The 17,730-nt window shown below is 51.2% G+C and overlaps 1 protein-coding gene and 1 pseudogene across 4 annotated transcripts; one reads left to right on the forward strand and one right to left on the reverse strand.

Moving 5' to 3' along the window:
* Nucleotides 1-4,834: 4,834 nt before the first annotated feature.
* LOC131747087 (large ribosomal subunit protein uL11-like) lies at nt 4,835-5,435 on the reverse strand (annotated as a pseudogene).
* Nucleotides 5,436-10,368: 4,933 nt separating this feature from the next.
* Nucleotides 10,369-17,698, forward strand: DUS1L (dihydrouridine synthase 1 like). 4 transcript variants are annotated; one of them, XM_067021463.1, is made up of 14 exons: nt 10,369-10,610; nt 11,675-11,755; nt 12,223-12,331; nt 12,847-12,897; nt 13,312-13,424; nt 13,913-13,995; nt 14,201-14,304; nt 14,532-14,676; nt 15,504-15,600; nt 15,680-15,768; nt 16,218-16,363; nt 16,848-16,885; nt 17,139-17,214; nt 17,316-17,698. In XM_067021463.1, the coding sequence occupies exons 3-14, from the start codon at nt 12,316-12,318 to the stop codon at nt 17,453-17,455; spliced, it is 1,098 nt and encodes a 365-aa protein (XP_066877564.1). In that variant the 5' UTR covers nt 10,369-10,610; nt 11,675-11,755; nt 12,223-12,315; the 3' UTR covers nt 17,456-17,698. The 4 variants fall into 4 exon arrangements, with proteins under 4 accessions (XP_066877564.1, XP_058902928.1, XP_066877563.1 ...); XM_059046945.2 differs by having other exon boundaries at nt 10,379-10,610; nt 11,509-11,755; XM_067021462.1 differs by having other exon boundaries at nt 10,380-10,610; nt 11,509-11,755; nt 13,372-13,424.
* The last annotated feature ends 32 nt before the right edge of the window (nt 17,699-17,730 follow it).

Consider the following 17,730-nt stretch of genomic DNA (forward strand, 5'->3'; position numbering starts at 1 on the left):
AAAGAATTAAAAATAAGTCACAGATTGTTAGAAAGTATTTGCAAATGACATATCTGATAAAGGACTCTCAAAATTCAACATAAAGAGAACAGTTTAATTTTTTTTTAATGGGCAGAAGATTTGAAACAGACATTTTAGCAATGAAGGTATACAGAGAGCAAATAAGCACATAAAGGGATGGCATTATTAGTCATAGAGAAATGAAAATTAAAAGCATGTTGAGTGGAACTTCCCTGGTGGTCCAGTGGTTAAGAATCCGTCTTGCAACGCAGGGGACGCTGACTCGATACCTGGTTGGGGAACTTAGATCCCACAGGCCACAGGGCAACTCTAGAGAGCCTGTGTGCCTCAGCGAAAGATCCTGCGAGCCGCAACTAAGACCTGATGAAGCCAAAAAAAACAAAACCAAAAAGCACATTGAGGGACTTCCTTGGTGGCCCAGTGGTTAAGACTCCGCGCTCCCAATGCAGGGGACCCAGGTTGGATCCCTGGTTAGAGAACTAGATCCCGCATGCCGCAACTAAAAGATCCCACCAGCCGCAACTAAGAAATGGCGCAGCCAAATAAATAAATATATATATATATATTTTTTAAAATGCACATTGAGATATCGCACACGTATTTGCATGGCTAAAATTAGGAATACCAAGTGTTGGTGAGGATGTGGAGAAACTGGAACTTTTCTGCGTTGCTGGTGGGAATGCAAAATGGTGGAACCACACTGGAAAACAGTTCGGCAATTTCTTTTTTTTTTTTTTTTCTGTACATGGGCCTCTCACTGTTGTGGCCTCTCCCGTTGCGGAGCACAGGCTCCGGACGCACAGGCTCAGCGACCACAGTTCACAGGCCCAGCCGCTCCACGGCACGTGGGATCTTCCCGGACCGGGGCACGAACCCGTGTCCCCTGCATCGGCAGGCAGGCTCTCAACCACTGCGCCACCAGGGAAGCCCTGGCAATTTCTTTGAAAGGTTAAACACGTACCTACCATATGCCCCAGCCATTCCACTCCTAGGCATTTACCCGAGAGAAACGGAGCATATGTCCACACAAAGACTTGTCCATGAATGTTTCCTGCAGCTTTATTTGGAATAGCCAAAAACTAGAAACAACAATCCTTCACAGGTGAATAGGCAGACAAATTGTGGTTCATTTCTGAAATGGAATACCACTCCACAATAAAAAGCAATGAACTACTGATACACACAGAAGCTCGGATGAATCTCAAAATAATGCTGAGCGAAAGACACCAGACCAGAGAAGAGGACAGCTTTTCCTTGACTTACGATGGGATTATGCCCAATAAACCCATCATAAGTTGAAAATACCGTGAGCTGAAAATGCATTTGCTACACCTAAACTACTGAACATCACAGCTGAGCCTCGCCCACCTCAAATGTGCTCAGAACACCAACATCAGTGGGCAGTGAGGCAAAATCATCCAACACAAGCTCTGTTTTATAATAAAGTGTTGACTGCCTCGCGTAGCGGATTAAATACCGTACTGACAGTGAAAATCAGAATGGTTGTCTGGGTCCAGGATGCTTGTTCACGCTCGTATCGCGGGCTGACCGGGGACTGCACTCGCTGCCGCTGCATCACGGGAGAGGACCAGACTGCATATTGCTAGCCTGGAAAAGAGCAACATTCAAAATTTGAAATATGGTTCCTACTAAATGTGTATTGCTTTCACACCATCATAAAGTAAAAAAATCATAAGTTGAACCATCATAAGTTGGGGACCATCTGTCTATGTAATATGACTCCATTTATACAAAGTTCTAGAAAGGCAAACTAATCTGCAACGGAAAATGGATCAGTGCTTGCTAGGGATAGGAGGGGTGGGGGGGAGGACTTACAAAGGGGTAGAGGAAGCAAGGGGGATAATAAATATTTCCATTATTTTGATTGTGGTAGTTTTACTGTTCACATACATGTAAAAACTTATTTCATTGTCACCTTATGTGCCATTTTAAACTGTTAATTATACCTCAGTAAAGCTGTTAAAAAGTTTATATATATATATACATACCAAATAAGTCACTTAGATCACTTAGACACCTAACATATAATAAGACACTTCTCTCATTCTAAGAGAAATGCAAATGACGACCACACTGAGCTATCTCATGCCTTACTTACCCATCAGACGGACACAAATTGAGAACACCGCCTACATCCTCTGATGGTGAGGCCATGGGGAGACAGGGACGCGTGTGCTGCTGGTGGCAGTGCAAAAGAGCACAAATCCTCTGGAAGGAATGTGGCGATCTGCAGAAAGATTACCTATGCATTCCCATGTCTTGTAGTTTATCCTAAATGTATACCTACAGCAATTTTTATAAAAAAACCAAACAACACATACACAAGCAGATTCATTGCAGCATTATTATTATTTCATTTTTATTTATTTTGGGGGGCTGTGTTGGGTCTTCGTTGCTGCGCACAGGCCTTCTCTAGTTGTGGCGAGTGGGGGCTACTCTTTGTTGAGGTGGGCGGGCTTCTCATTGTGGTGGCTTCTCCCGTTGCAGAGCACAGGCTCCAGGCATGCGGGCTTCAGCAGTGGTGGCACGCGGGCTCAGTAGTTGTGGCTCGCGGGCTCTAGAGCGCAGGCTCAATAGTTGTGGCGCACGGGCTTAGTTGCTTCACGGCACGTGGGATCCTCCCAGAACGGGACTCGAACCCGTGTCCCCTGCATTGGCAGGCGGACTCCCAACCACTGCGCCACCAGGGAAGTCCCTCATTGCAGCATTATTTGAAGTTGCAAAATATCAGAGATCACTTACATGTCCATAAGAGGTGATTGACATACTAAGCGACAGCCCGTTCCCATGGAAAATAAGGAAGACTGCTGTGATATTCAAGACACAGAATTAAGTGAAAAAAAGAAAGTGTAAAAGGATGATATATCTGTATATTAGAGAAGGAGAAATAAGAATACATATGTGTATCTGTGCTTATTTTTTCAGAAAGAAGCAGGAAGGATAAAGTAAGCCCAGGGGCAGGTGGGAAAGGGGTGGTAGGAATCGTGGTAAAAAGGACATTTCTCTGAGCAAGATTTTCTGTTTAGTTTTTATTTGGGGAATTACATTAATACTTTATATATTCAAAGAGTAAATTTGAATCTACAAAGATGAGGACAAAATTAAAGTTGGATGCAAACAGAAACAAATAGATCCACATGCGTAGCAAATGGATAAAATTACCACACAGAAGAGAAAAAATTGAACCACCTTTAGTGGGGCATATTCTAAAGACAAAGGGACCACAACGAATCTTGACCTTCTCTGTAAGAGAGCTTGTTACTGAGGGAGAAGAGAAATACAGGTGCAGGGAGAAGGTGGCTTATCTATATGGTGGGTGGGAGACATCATACAGACCCATGCTTTAAAACCCACACACACGTGCACACACGTGCACAAGCACATATGTATATAATCTTCAGTTTGGTCTGCAGAAAGGGCCTGAAAGCAATGATATCCCCAAAGCAAGGAGGATGACTGGAACCAAGATCTTGTTTTCTAAATAGCATTCCTCACTGAAAACCCCAGGGTTCCTGGAAGAACAGGGCTGGCTTTAGAGCCAGGGCAGGGTGAGTCCCTGGGCTCAGCAATGGTGACAGCAAAGGGCACAGGCCAGACTGAGGGGCTGCACTGGCCAATCTGGGGACAACTTAGCATCAAAATGAGTAACGATGATCATGTGTTATAAATATTACACTGCATGGAAAAGAGTCCACGCTTTTGGAATGGTGGAGCGAGGAGGACCTCTGTGGACTCTCTACCTGGTGAAAATACCATAACTGCTGGAAACTACTCACGAAATAATCACTGAAAGTCTCTGAGGGCACACAGCACATGGAGGAACATTTATTTAGGAAAACCTGCAAAGGCTCACAGGAAAGTCACAAAGCACTACTGAAGGGAATTAAAGAAAATCTAAATAAAGGGGAAGATGTGCCCGATCCGTGTCTTCAAAGAGTCTAATGTTCCTATTTCTGCTCTCCCCAACTTCATCTATAACTTCAGTGTAATCCTAATCAAAGTCCTAACAGGCTTTCTTTTTTTAACGTAGAAATTGAAAAGCTAACACTAAAATTTAAGTGGAAATGCAAAGAACCTAACATGGATGAAATGTCATTAGGGAAAGACAACTTGAAACCACAATGCCTTTTATTTCTTTTTCTTGCCTTATTGTTCTGGTTAGAATACCCAGTACTATTTTGAATAAGTGTGGTGAGTGTGGGCATGCTTGCCTTGTTTCTGATCTTAAGGGAAAAACATTGTCATCACTGAGTATGATGTTAGTTGTAAGTATTTTTGTAGATACTTGTATCAAGTTGAGGAAATTCTCCCTCTATTCCTAGTTTATTGAGGTTTGTTTTTGTTTTGTTTTTTCCATTGATTGTCAAATAACCATTTATTATTTTTCTTTGCAATTCGTAACTAGCTGGGCATTCTGCCACACCACTGTTTTTTTTTGTTGTTGTTGTTGTTGTTTGGTTTTTATGTTTGGTTGGTTTTTAGGGGTTTTAAAAAAATTATTAATTTATTTTTGGCTGTGTTGGGTCTTCACTGTTGCATGCGAGCTTTCTCTAGTTGCAGCAAGCGGGGGCTACTCTTCATTGTGGGGTGCAGGCCTCTTGTTGCAGTGGCTTCTCTTGTTGAGGAGCACGGGCTCTAGGAAGTTGCAGCATGTGGGCTCAGTAGTTGTGGCTCGTGGGCTCTAGAGAGCAGGCTCAGTAGTTGTGGCACACGGGCTTAGTTGCTCTGCGGCATGTGGGATCTTCCCGGACCAAGGCTCAAACCTGTGTCCCCTGCATTTGTAGGCAGATTTTTAACCCCTGTGCCACCAGGGAAGTCCCTCCACCATGCCACTGTTGATGTCATCTATGATGTCGTGAGGGTGGCGGCCATCAAGTTTGCAGCCCACAGACTGGGCAGTCCCCAGGATGTCTTTAATGGTTCCAGAGAGCTCTCTAGCTAAAGATCAATGCCGCCTCTGTGGGGCAATGTTGACAATCTCATCAAAAGTGATGTTTCCACTGTGCTTACTGTTTTTCTGCTTCTTTCTGTCTCTTGGAGGTTCCTTGAGGGCTTTGAGATCAGGGCAGAGGCAGAAGGTACCACCTCAATCTGGGCCTGTCTTTTCTGAATGGTCAGTTTCACTGTAACCCTCAGGCCCTTCCAATCACCAGTTGCCTTGGCAATGTCATCACCAGCCTTTCTTGGAGACAGACCCAGGGGACCAATCTTGGGGGCCAGGGCAGATGTGGAACTGACCTCCCCTCTGGTGCACCTCAAGTACACGACTTTGATCTTGTTGGGGTCAGTTTAGACAGCATGGTGGAGGTGGCTGGTGTCGGATGAACCCGGATTCGGGGTGACCAAAGAAAGTTGCACCTTGGCCTCCTCCGAGCGGAAAGCTGAAAGCTGTTTGTGTTTTTTAAATCATGAGTAGGTTTTGGATTTTGTCATCTGCATCTATTGACATGATCATGTGTTTTTTGGACTTCATTATATTAATATGGTGTATTATATTAATTGATTTTCAGATAACAAGCCAACTTTGCATTCCTGGGATACATGCCACTTGGTCATGGTACATGTCTTTCTATATGTTGCTGGATTAAGTTTGCTAATGTCTTGAGGATTTTTGTGACTGTGCTCATGAAAGATATGAGTATGTAGTTTTATACTATTTTTGGTACCATTTTTGTATATTTATACCATTTTATTATTTTTAATATTTACTTATTTGGCTGCATTGGGTCTTAATTGTGGCACACAGGATCTTTCATTGTGGCACACAGGCTTCTCTCTAGTTGTGGTGTGGGCTCCAGAGAGTGTGGGCTCAGTAGTTGCAGCACGCGGGCTTAGTTGCCCTGCAGCATGTGGGATCTTAGTTCCCTGACCAGGGATCGAACCTGTGTCTCCTGCATTGGAAGGTGGATTCTCAACCACTGGACCACCAGGGAAGTCCCCACATTGTGGTGGGGTTTTTTTAAAATAAATTTATTTATTTATTTTTGGCTGTGTTGGTTCTTCGCTGCTGTGTGCGGGCTTTCTCTAGCTGTGGTGAGCAGGGGCTACTCTTTGTTGCGGTGCGCAGGCTTCCCATTGCAGTGGCTTCTCTTGTTGCAGAGCACAGGCTCTAGGTACACGGGCTCCAGTAGCTGTGGTGCGTGGGCTCAGTAGTTGTGGCTCGTGGGTTCTACAGCACAGGCTCAGTAGTTGTGGTGCACGGGCTTAGTTGCTCCGTGGCATGTGGGATCTTCCCCAGCCAGGGTTCAAACCCATGTCCCCTGCATTGGCAGGCAGATTCTTAACCACTGCGCCACCAGGGAAGTCCCTATCCCATTTTAAGATAATTATCTATGTAATTATCTTTACTGGTGTTCCTTTTATCTTCATGTGGATTCATGGCACCATCTGATGTCATTTCCTTTATCCTAAAAGACTTCCTTTAGTATTTTATGTAAGGCAGGTCTGCTAGCAACACATTCTCTCCATCTCTGTTTAACTGGGAATATCTTTATTTTGCCTTCATTTTTGAAAGATAATTTTGCTGGATGTAGAATTATTGGTTGACTTTTTTTCTTTCAGAATTTTAATTACTCCTCTGCTCTTTGATATCCATTATTTTACAAGAAGTCATCTTTTATCGTACTGCAGTTCTCTTGTATCTGATGAGCCGCTTTCTCCTACTACTTTCCAGATTTTGTTTGTCTTTTAGCAGTTTGACTGTTATGTGTCTAGGTGTGAATATATTTGTATTTATCCTATTAAGATTTGGATTGGTAAGTTAATGTTTTTCATCAAATTTGGAAAGTGTGGGACCGTTACTTTTTCAAAAACCTTTTTCCTGCTCCTCTTTCTCTTTCTCTTTTTCTTCTGGATGTGAATGTATTGCATGTGTATGCTTGATGGTATCCCGTGGGTCTCTGAGGTACTGTTCATTTTTCTTTATGCTTTTTCCTTTCTGTCCTTCAGATTGGATAATATTTACTGATCTATCTTCAAGTTCACTAATTCTTCCTTTTGCCAGTTCATATCTGCTGTTGAGGCTCTCTAGTGAAATTTTCATTGTAGTTATTGTGTTTTTCCACTCTTAATTTCCATTGGATTTTTTTATACTTTATTTTTTTAAAGTATTTATTTATTTATTTATTTGGTTGCGCCTGGTCTTAGTTGCGGCGGGTGGGCTCCTTAGTTGCAGCTCCAGGGCTCCTTAGCTGTGGCATGCAAATTCTTAGTTGTGGCATGCATGTGGGATCTAGTTCCCTGACCAGGGATCAAACCCAGGCCCCCTGTATTGGGAACATGGAGTCTTATCCACTGCACCACCAGGGAAGTCCCTCCATTGGCTTTTTAAAATCATTTCTATCTTTTTATTGATAATCTTAACTTGATGAGTCATTGTCATATATATTTTTTTAACCTTTAAACATGGTTTCTTTTTGTCCTTTGAACATATTTACAATAGCTGCCTGAATTCATTGTCTGCTAAAACCATCATCTAAGCCCCCTCAGGGACAGTTTCTAGAAACCACTTTTTTTCCTGTGTATGGCCTAAATTTCTGTTTCTTTGACTGTCTCATACTTTCTTATTAAATACTGGGCATTTATAATATGTTGTAGAAACTCTAGATTCTGATCCCTTTCCTACCTTACTGGATATTTTTATTGATGCTAGTATTTGTTTGCTCAGCACCTGGCCTGGATGAATTCTGTAGAGCCTGTCCCTGCTGCAGTGTGTGGTCACTGATAACTCTACTAGATTTTTTTTCTCTTTGGACACGCTGCACGGCATGTGGGGTCTTAGTTCCTCGACCAGAGATCGAACGCTCACCTGCTCACCCCCTGCGTTGGAAGTGCAGAGTCTTAACCACTGGACCGCCAGGGAAGTCCTCTACTAGATATTTTTTTTATCTTTTTTTTTTTAGGGAATTCCCTGTCAGTCCACTGGTTAGGACTCTGTACTCTCACTGCGGAGGGCCCAGGTTCAATCCCTGGTTGGGGAACTAAGATCCCACAAGCCATGTGGCGTGGCCAAAAAAAAAAATTGGGGGGTGGGTGGGGGGATGTATGCGGGCCTCTCACTGCTGCGGCCTCTCCCATTGCGGACCACAGGCTCCAGACGCGCAGGCTCACTGGCCATGGCTCATGGGCCCAGCTGCTCCGCGGCATGTGGGATCCTCCCGGACCGGGGCACGAACCCGTGTCCCCTGCATCGGCAGGTGGACTCGCAACACCAGGGAAGCCCCCCAAAAATTCTTTTTTTTTTTTGTATGTAAGCTTGGCTTCCCAAGACTTGCCCCTGGGTCATTATAGTTTAATGGCCAGCCAGTTATTGGTTAGAGATTATGCTTCAGTCTATTGAACCAGTAAGGCCTCCACCCTTTGCTGACAGCTATGTGTATGGGTTGGTTTAAGCAGTTTACAATTTGGACCTGGCTTTTTCCTTGCACAAAGCCTCACATTCAGCCAGAGAGGAGTATATACCTGGGGCATCTCTGGTCTTTCCTTATTACATGCACAGCCTTGCAGACTACTATCTTATCAAGGCCCACCATGGCTATCTCATTTACTGAATTTCCTTGTTAAATTTCTGGCTGGATTATTGCTTGCTCCAACCATTATCATGGCCTCAGGCAGCTGAGATACAGGCCTCTACCCAGTTGTTTGCTACTGTGATTGCAATTGTTCTTTGGGGCTTTCCCCCTCCCTCAGGCAAGCCAGCTCTCTCCAGTGTCTGTAGGAACTTGAGGTCCTCATGGTCTACCTGGCTCTGGTGGAATTACCATGGGGAGGGAGGAAATAAAAGTAGTTCAATACAAAAACTCCACAGACTCCCACTGTTCTTCTCACAGATGTTCAGTACTTTTTTTTTTTTTTTGCTGTATGCAGGCCTCTCACTGTTGTGGCCTCTCCTGTTGCAGAGCACAGGCTCCAGACGCGCAGGCTCAGCAGCCATGGCTCACAGGCCTAGCTGCTCTGTGGCACGTGGGATATTCCCAGACCAGGGCATGAACCCGTGTCCCCTGCATTGGCAGGCGGACTCTCAACTACTGTGCCACCAGGGAAGCCCAGTACTTTTTTTAAAATAAGTGCTTTTCAAATATTGTATGCCTTTGGTCAACTTCCAGAGTCCTGGAATGGTTTCTTTTAACAGTTCTGCCCAGTTTTATCACTGCTTTTTGGGGAAGAGATTTGGTGAGCTCCTCAACCTGCTATTCCAGAAATCCCACCCACATACATAAATATAAATTTTCTAGTAGCCACACTGAGAAAGATAAAATTATTTTCAATAATGTATTTAACCTAATATAAAAATATTATTTCAGCATGTCATCAATATTCTTTAAATTATGAATTCTTTTACTTTTTTTGTTTCCTACTAAATCTTTGAAATCTGGTGTGTCTTTTTACTGTTACAGCACGTCTTAATTCAGACCAGTCTCATTCCAGCACTCAAGATATGACAGCTGGCTGCCATATTGGACACACAAGGATGGATATTTGATATTAGGAAATTGTTATTTTTTAGGTGTGTTAATGATATTGTGGTTGTTTCTCTAAAAATTCCTGTCCTTTGGGGATGTTGAAATACTTAAGGATGAAATGATACAATGAAACTTGGTTCTGCCAAAGGAAAAACTTTCCCTCTTCCCTTTTGGGACTGCGCTTGGAGGTCCTGAAAATTAAAGTGACAAAAGACAGGTGAACAGGAAGAAAGCAAAGTGTATTCACACCCGCTGGCGGGTACAGAAGACGTGCACGCAGTAATCAGAGGTAGGGGTTTCTGTACCTAAGGTAATAGGAGAAAGGGAGGGAGGGGACAGAGAAGACCAATCGGTTTCTTTAGGAAAGAGAAGCGGGTGTTTAGGGGAACAAGCAGGAGGTACGTTTGTGATCATATTTGCTAAGCAGGTGATTCGCATGTCTTAGGTTTAAAACGAAGAATTCTGTAGGTCTGGGCAGCCAAGCGCCGCGCTATGGGGGCCAGGGATTTCGCGCAGTGTTTGCTTTCCGCGATAAAACAGCGATTTCGGCCCTTCGAAGGTTTTTACGAGGTTCCACGTGCGGGGCCGAGGCGAGGACTTTAGGGCCGAGACCAGGACTTTAGCCCCGAGCTCCTCTACGGGGAAATGCGGGAGCTCAAGTCGCGCGGTACCCGCCGCGAGCGAGGGGCGACTCTCGGCGATCCCGGCCCGACCCGGCCCGACCCGACCCGACCCCCGCGAACCCGCCCCACCGTGCTGGGCGGAGCCAACCTCCGGCCTGCAACCCCCAACCCCGCGCACCGCCCCTCCGCCGCCGGGTGCGGTTTCCCGGGGACGCATTTCTCGCCGCACCGCGGGCCGCCCGGACCGCCCTTGCGGAGCACCTTCCGGCGGACCCAGCGCGGAGCCCTGGGCTCGGCTGCGGTCCGGCGGCAACCCAGGTTTGGCGGCCTCAGGACGCGACGCGAGCACAGAAGCCGCACCCCGCCGGACACCGACCGCACCCCCGGAGCTCCAGGCCGCCCCGCCCCCGGCTCCGAAGGGCGTAGCTGCGTCGGGAGGACCCTCAGCCTGGCTCGGAGGCTCAGGTGGCCCGGGTCCGCCCAAGTAGGTTCCCTGCGGATTTTACCCGCGTTTCTCGGGTTCCTGGGGTTCTTCCTTCGGGTGGGGGTGGAGGGTGCCCCGCTGGGCAACACATTGGCGACCTAGGTGATTTTTACATGTAACTTGACAATTTCCGAAATTCTCAAACTCACAGCTGGGCACTTAGGCAGTTGTTAAGCCTATGACCATGATTAATAATTCCCAGATTAGGTACAGGAGGTGAGTGTTCTCTGAAAGTAAGCCCCGCTCGTAGTCCGTTCTCCGGTGTTTCGGATTGTAATCATTTCTAGGCTACCACCTGTTAAGCCTCTGTAGGAAACGATGGCTCCTACAAGGTTGGCCGGGCATAGGTAAGATAAGATAGAGGGGAAAGTACTCTTAGTGTTTTTATACATCTGGCACCCAGAGGAGAGCACAGAGTGTCCAAGTGACTGCCCTGGGCCCCTTGGTGGGCAGGGAGGGCAGGCATTTTGCAAGTTTCCAGCAGTGTCGCCACTGGGTGGTCCTGCTTTGGTGGGGGTCCCCGAGTCTTCTGGGTTGTAGCTGCCTTTTTTTTTTTTTTTTTTTTTTTTTTGTGTAGCTGCCTTTTAAGGTAGCCTCCTCTGGGCTAGGCACTGACAGGACGTACTGTTCCATTTACTCTTCACGCCAGTCCTGCCAGGCAGACATCTTAATCCCTCTAAGAAGTAAGGGGTTAAAGCTCAGAGAGGTTGAGTGACCTGCCCAGGGTTTCCACTGGAAGGCGACCGGCACTGGGGTTTCAGTTCCTGGCCTGCACCAGCTGATACGCTTAGTGTCCACATTTGTGACCATCGGGCAGCACTGGAGCGGCCTCGAGGAGGGTCGGCTTCTACACCTGCGCTCCATTGGCCGCGGCTGAGCCCCTGGTCTTACCCCTCAGTGTGGAGACGATGCCAAAGCTACAGGGCTTCGAGTTTTGGAGCTGTACCCTGGGGGGGGCCCGCCACGTGGTGGCCCCCATGGTGGACCAAAGCGAGCTGGCCTGGAGGCTGCTGAGCCGCCGCCACGGGGCCCAGCTGTGCTACACACCCATGCTGCACGCCCAGGTCTTCATTCGAGATGCCAACTACCGCAAGGAGAACCTGTACTGCGACGTGTGCCCCGAGGACCGGCCTCTCATTGTGCAGGTGGGCGGCCCGGCCAAGAATGCTGGCCGAGCACCTCTCCCTGGGCCTTTCCGGAAAAGGCTTCCTGAGATTGGAGGGGCGGGGGTGGGCCAGTTCTCCCAGAGATTGACCTCTTCCTGGGAGCTGCCTCAGGCTTTCGGTGAATGGACGACCTGGGTGTGATGGAGGATTCGCAGCCCCCTTCCCAGCATCACCCCAGGTGCTCCCTCTTTATCAGAACAGTTAGAGAGAATGGCTCTGCTCTTCTCAAAGTCAGTGATATTGGCTTTCTGCTACAACTGGGAGAACTGTGTGAATTCGTAACTTGCTCTCCTGGTGGCATGGGAACACATCCTAGCTTGGTTAAATTGTAAACATCTAAGATAGGATGCCATCCTGTGGTCATCCTCGGGCAACACCCCCACTGGTCACCTATGAACCCGTGTGGGACTGGCTTGGGCTCATGGTGACTTTCATGTCTCTTTCAGTTCTGTGCCAATGACCCAGAGGTGTTTGTCCAGGCAGCTCTCCTGGCTCAGGACTACTGCGACGCCATCGACCTGAATTTGGGCTGCCCGCAGATGATAGCCAAGCGAGGTGAGTTCCCGTTCTGGGGTTCTGTGTCACTGCACAAGCTTTTGGCTGGGGCGGGCTCCAAGCCCAGAGGTGCCCAGTGTGTGGGTGAGCTGGCCAGGGGCCTGGCCCTGCCTCTGATGGCAGCAGCTCATGGGGCCACCGGCCCTTTCTTTGCTCCTCCTTCTGGAGGGTGGCCCTTCTCAGGCACTGAGGGCGGGGGGCAGGGTTCAGCTGGCTGTCAGGGGCTCATCACGTCCTGGGAAGTTGTTGGGCTCCCTCTGGATAAATGTGTTTTGCTGAAAAGTCCCCACCACACCCTCGTGCTGCCTCAGGGACCAGTGGCTGCTGCCCTGGCATTTCAGCCTTTCTCCCTCACTGGGCCTGGGGAGTTGCTGGTTGGTCAGAGACCGTGTGGGGTGGGCATTCCATTCAGCACCCTTGAGCTCAGGCCGCCAGGCTAATAGAACCTGGCCAGGCAACTCGAGGCCCATGTGGACTCAAGAGGGGGGTGCAGAGGGCGTGCTTGTTCTTCGCAGGTCACTATGGCGCCTTTCTGCAGGAGGAGTGGGACCTTCTCCAAAGAATGAGTGAGTTTGCCACACGCTATGTGCAGGGATTTGGGGCCGCGTTGTGGTTGGGTGGCAAGCCTGAGACAGCCTGGCAGGGTTCAGGAGAGGACAGTGGCTGGCAGAGTCCTCTTGGCTGTGGCAACCCCCACGCCTTTCCACTGTAGAAGGTGGCTGTGAAGTCACCTGTCCCGCTCCTGCCAACCCCCTGTCAAACCAGGTAGTAGGGGCTGGAGGGCCGCGTCCTCGCCCGCCCGGTCCTGGCCTCTCCAGTGCCCTGGGGTCAGAGGTGCAACTCTCAGCTGCCATCGAGAGGGAGCCAGCGCAGGGCGTCTGCAGGGCCTGTGCTCCTTTGGGGGCTTAGCCATGGGTCCCCACAGCCTGCCTGAAGGTGGCACCACAGTTCTCTCAGGAGCTGACTCTGCCTTTCCCTAGTTCTGCTAGCCCACGAAAAACTTTCTGTCCCTGTCACATGCAAGATCCGTGTCTTCCCAGAGATTGACAAGACCGTAAGGTACGCCCAGATGCTGGAAAAGGCTGGCTGCCAGGTGAGGGCTGTGGGCTTCCAGGGCCCTGCACTGTTCCCCCGCCTCCAGGAGTGCCCCTTGAGGGTTTACCCTCTGGGGAGGGCAGGAATCAGTGACCTTTAGGTGAGGCCTGACGAGGGAAGGTGCTGGGCCTCAACCACCTTCTTCCCACCCACCCCCACCAGCCCTGGGGTCAGGCTGGTGCCTTGGCCTTGGGCAGCGGGGGTGCTGCCACTACAGAGAGGACTGGCCCTTGAAAGGGTCTGGGCCTCTCACCTCCACATCCTGGGTGGCGTTGTAGGCTGGCTCTGACGTGCAAGCCCCAGGCAGCACCCCCAGGGTGTCAGCTGGCCTCAAGTGCAGCACTGAGTGAGCGAGGCACAGGGCGGCCTTTCCTCTGCTCTGCATGGGAAGCTGATACCCCAAAAGCCCAAGGCAGAGGGTCCCCTGGAGTTGGTTTGGGGGCCGCAGTTGAGAGTGGGGCTGAGCCAGGCGCTGCTGTGTCCTAGTTGCTGACTGTCCACGGGCGCACCAAGGAGCAGAAGGGGCCTTTGTCGGGCACCGCGTCCTGGGAGCACATCAAGGCTGTGCGGTGAGTGGACATGGGGTGAACCCAGGGCAGGGAGACAGCCCAGCCCCAAGGCAAGGCCGTCAGCCCTTTGGGCAGCAGGAGGGGTGCTGGGCCTGGGGGTGAACAGCACAGTGGGAAGATGGAGTTCGGGGGCCTGGCCCTCCCCCCAGGGTTGTGGGGGGAAACGGCATCCTTCTGAGCGTCTGCCCATCCTGTTCCGCGACAGGAAGGCAGTGGCCATCCCCGTGTTTGCCAATGGGAACATCCAGTGCCTGCGGGACGTGGAACGCTGCATCCAGGACACAGGGGTGCAAGGGGTTATGAGTGCAGGTGAGGCTGTGCCCTTGCCCACAGCTGGGCCACCACTGGCAGATGCTGGCAGGGCCTGTTTGCATCATGTGGCACCATCGGCCCAGCTGAAGAGCCTCAGGCTTCACGCTGTCATCACTGAAGTCTCCATCTGCCGGATAGGCCAGAGCTGTCAGGCCAGTGGCCAGCCTTGCCCTTGGAGTGGCGAGGCACGGGGGCCCGAGCCTCACATTACCTTCTTCCTGCAGAGGGAAACCTGCACAACCCTGCCCTGTTCGAGGGCCGCAGTCCTGCCGTGTGGGAGCTGGCCGAGGAGTACCTGGACATCGTGCGGCAGCACCCCTGCCCTCTGTCCTACGTCCGGGCCCATCTCTTTAAGCTGTGGCACCACACGTGAGTTGCCCCCACCACCAGGGCAAACACTGTCTGGTCTGAGGCCTGCCTGGGGCATTGGGATTTGTGTTTTTTTCCTAAATTTTTTTTTTTTTTTTTTGCGGTACGCGGGCCTCTCACTGTTGTGGCCTCTGCCATTGTGGAGCCCAGGCTCCGGACGCACAGGCTCAGTGGCCATGGCTCACGGGCCCAGCCGCTCCGCGGCATGTGGGATCTTCCCGGACCGGGGCACAAACCCGTGTCCCCTGCATCGGCAGGCGGACTCTCAACCGCTGTGCCACCAGGGAAGCCCAATTTCCTAAATTTTTAAAAAACTTTATTGATTTATTTGTGGCTGCATTGGGTCTTCGTTGCTGCGTGTGGGCTTTCTCTAGTTGAGGCAAGCGGGTGCTACACTTTGTTGAGGTGCGCAGGCTTCTCTTGTTGTGGAGCATGGGCTCTAGGTACGCGGGCTTCAGTAGTTGTGGCACGTGGGTTCAGTAGTTGTGGCTCACGGGCTCTAGAGCGCAGGCTCAGTAGTTGTGGCATACGGGCTTAGTTGCTCCGCGGCATGTGGGATTTTCCCGGACCAGGGCTCGAACTCTTGTCCCCTGCATTGGCAGGAGGATTCTTAACCAGTGTGCCACCAGGGAAGCCCTGCATTGGGGTTTTTAAGACGAGCTCTCCACAAACATTTACAAAACCACCTGCCACCGAGTCTGGGAGGGCCGCGGTGACACGGTGAGGTTGGGTGGGAGGAGAGACCATGCTCCTCTGTGCCCAGGGCTCAGGGTTGGTGGTTGGGAGCTGGGTGCTGGGCTGGCTCTCTGATGGGCCATCTGCATCAGGCTGCAGGTGCATCAGCAGCTTCGAGAGGAGCTCGCCAAAGTGAAGACCCTGGAGGGCATTGCCGCGGTGAGCCAGGAGCTAAAGCTGCGGTGTCAGGTAGGTGCTGGGCCACTGTGTAGTGGGACAGAGGCTTGGGCCTTGAGCCTCTGACCGAGGGCCCTTTGGGCTTTTGCAGGAAGATATATCCAGGCAGAAGGAGGGAGAGAAGCCTTCAGGTGGCTTGCTTTTCTTCCACTGGATCTGCCAGCCCTACTTCCGGCCAGGGTGAGCCTCCCGCATGTGGGCTGGCGGGGTGGGGGGGGTGCGAGGCGGTTACATGGAGGAGGGGGCTGTTCTACCTGCTGCCCCCCTTGGCTGGGGTGCTTCATCCCTCAGGGGCCAGGGGCCTCTTCCTTATCAGCCTATGCTTAGGTTTTAAATGGGTTTTTTCATAAGATGCTTCTCTAAGCTTCTCTGATCCTGAATGGATTTGTCCTGGGGTTAAGAGGTTGATCCTCCCTAGCTTCCTCTGGCTTTTCTGAAGTGAGGCTAGGCTGTCATCTGTAGCCACAGCCCCACCCAGGACTCAGGGGCTCAGACACTGGTGTCCCAGCCTCCGTGCCGGCTGCTGGGGCCTCAGCTGAGTTGCACACACATCCTCACCCGGGGACTGCAGTTGGCGGGCTGCCCCCCATGAGTGTCCCTCAGCTCTGCCCGCTGCTTCTCCCTTTCAGGCCCAGGGAGGGGAGCAAGGAGAGCGAGGGTGCCCGTAGCAAGCGGGCCCTGGAGGAGGAGGAGGGCAGTACAGACGTCTTGTCCAAGAACAAGCAGAAGAAGAAACTGAGGAACCCCCACAAGACCTTTGACCCCTCACTGAAGCGTAAGACGCCCCCACCACTGGAAACCTGGGAGGCAGCCAACCCACCCCCCCGCCAGGTCCCCCAGGGTCAGGTGGCTCTGCTGCTTCCTAAGCCATGGGGAGTCCACTAAGAAGGGCCCTGTGACCCTTCCACGTGCCCCCAAGGAGACTGGCGGGTCCCACAAGGCCACAGCCAGCCAGCCTCCCTGCCTGCTGCGGTCCCTGAGCTGCTGCCCTGAGGCAGCTGGAGAGGAAGGGAGTGGGGCCTGGGGTGGCTTTCCCAAGAAGGACCTTCAAGTGGGAGGTGGTGGGCATGGAGCCCGTGCATCTCGGGCAGATGCGATGAGGTTTCCCAGCGCAATCGTGAGTACTCCGTCCTCTGCCGGCCACCTGGCCTGGCCAGCCACAGGGAGCAGGGATACCTGCCAGGGGCCACATGTAGGAGATGGCTGTGGTGGGTGGGCTCACCTAGTTCAACCGTCACCTCCTTTTGCTCTTTTCCCAGCAAAATATGCAAAGTGTGATCAGTGTGGAAACCCAAAGGTGAGTCCGTCCTAGCCACACGGCCCAGGGCAGAGCTCAGCCCGGGAGGGGTGGGGACCTGCGCAAGAGGTCCTCTTCTTGTCTGTTTTGGGGGCAGCCTGGGCACAGCCCAAGGTGGGTTGGCTTCTGTCGTGTAAGGGGCTCTGCCTATCTTCAGGAGAGCCCCACTTGTGCTCAGGGCCCACTCACTCAGGCTGCAGCCCGGCCAGGGGAGGAGCATTAGCCCCAGGCTCACAAGCTTTCCCGTGTCCAGGGCAACAGGTGTGTGTTTAACCTGTGCCGGGGCTGCTGCAAGAAGCGAGCTTTCAAAGAGACGGCTGACTGTCCAGGTGAGGTGTGCCCACTGCCACCAGGTGCCCGCCACCACCGTAGTGGGCAGCAGACCCTCAGCCTCCTGAGCCCCATTTCCCTCCTCTTGCCCCTCTGCCAGGTCATGGACTGCTTTTTAAAACCAAACTGGAGAAGTCTCTGGCCTGGAAGGGGGCCCAGCCGCGGCTGCAGGAACCACAGCAGGCCAGGCCTGGAGAACCAGGTGGCTTCCCGGAGGTTGTGGGCAGTGCCCTGGCCTGAAGGGCAGCTGCAGGCCCATGTGCCACCCCCCAGGCCCGCTGCTGAAGCCTTGCAACGTCCCACTTAAGGAAACTACTCAGGGAACCTCCTGCTACTTCACACGGAAGGACAAGCTGGTCTTCCCTTCAGCCCATGCTGGGGGCCCGGAGATGCTGCGCCAGGGAGCAGGCTCCCAGGCTGGACCTGCCCCGTCCTCACAGCCCACATGTGTTCAAGATGAACAATAAAATCATTTCAAAGACACGACGTTCCCACTCAGGTTCTCTGAGACCTGA

Source organism: Kogia breviceps, chromosome 19 (assembly GCF_026419965.1).
Source record: "Kogia breviceps isolate mKogBre1 chromosome 19, mKogBre1 haplotype 1, whole genome shotgun sequence".
Lineage (NCBI taxonomy): Eukaryota > Metazoa > Chordata > Mammalia > Artiodactyla > Physeteridae > Kogia > Kogia breviceps.

Bases quoted from the DNA above. Each gene is read 5' to 3' on its own strand.
- DUS1L (XM_059046945.2), top strand. From the start codon at position 11,519: ATGCCAAAGCTACAGGGCTTCGAGTTTTGGAGCTGTACCCTGGGGGGG. The intron at 13,425-13,912 runs GTGAGGGCTGTG...GCTGTGTCCTAG, and splicing joins TGGAAAAGGCTGGCTGCCAG to TTGCTGACTGTCCACGGGCG. The intron at 15,769-16,217 runs GTGAGCCTCCCG...TCTCCCTTTCAG, and splicing joins CAGCCCTACTTCCGGCCAGG to GCCCAGGGAGGGGAGCAAGG.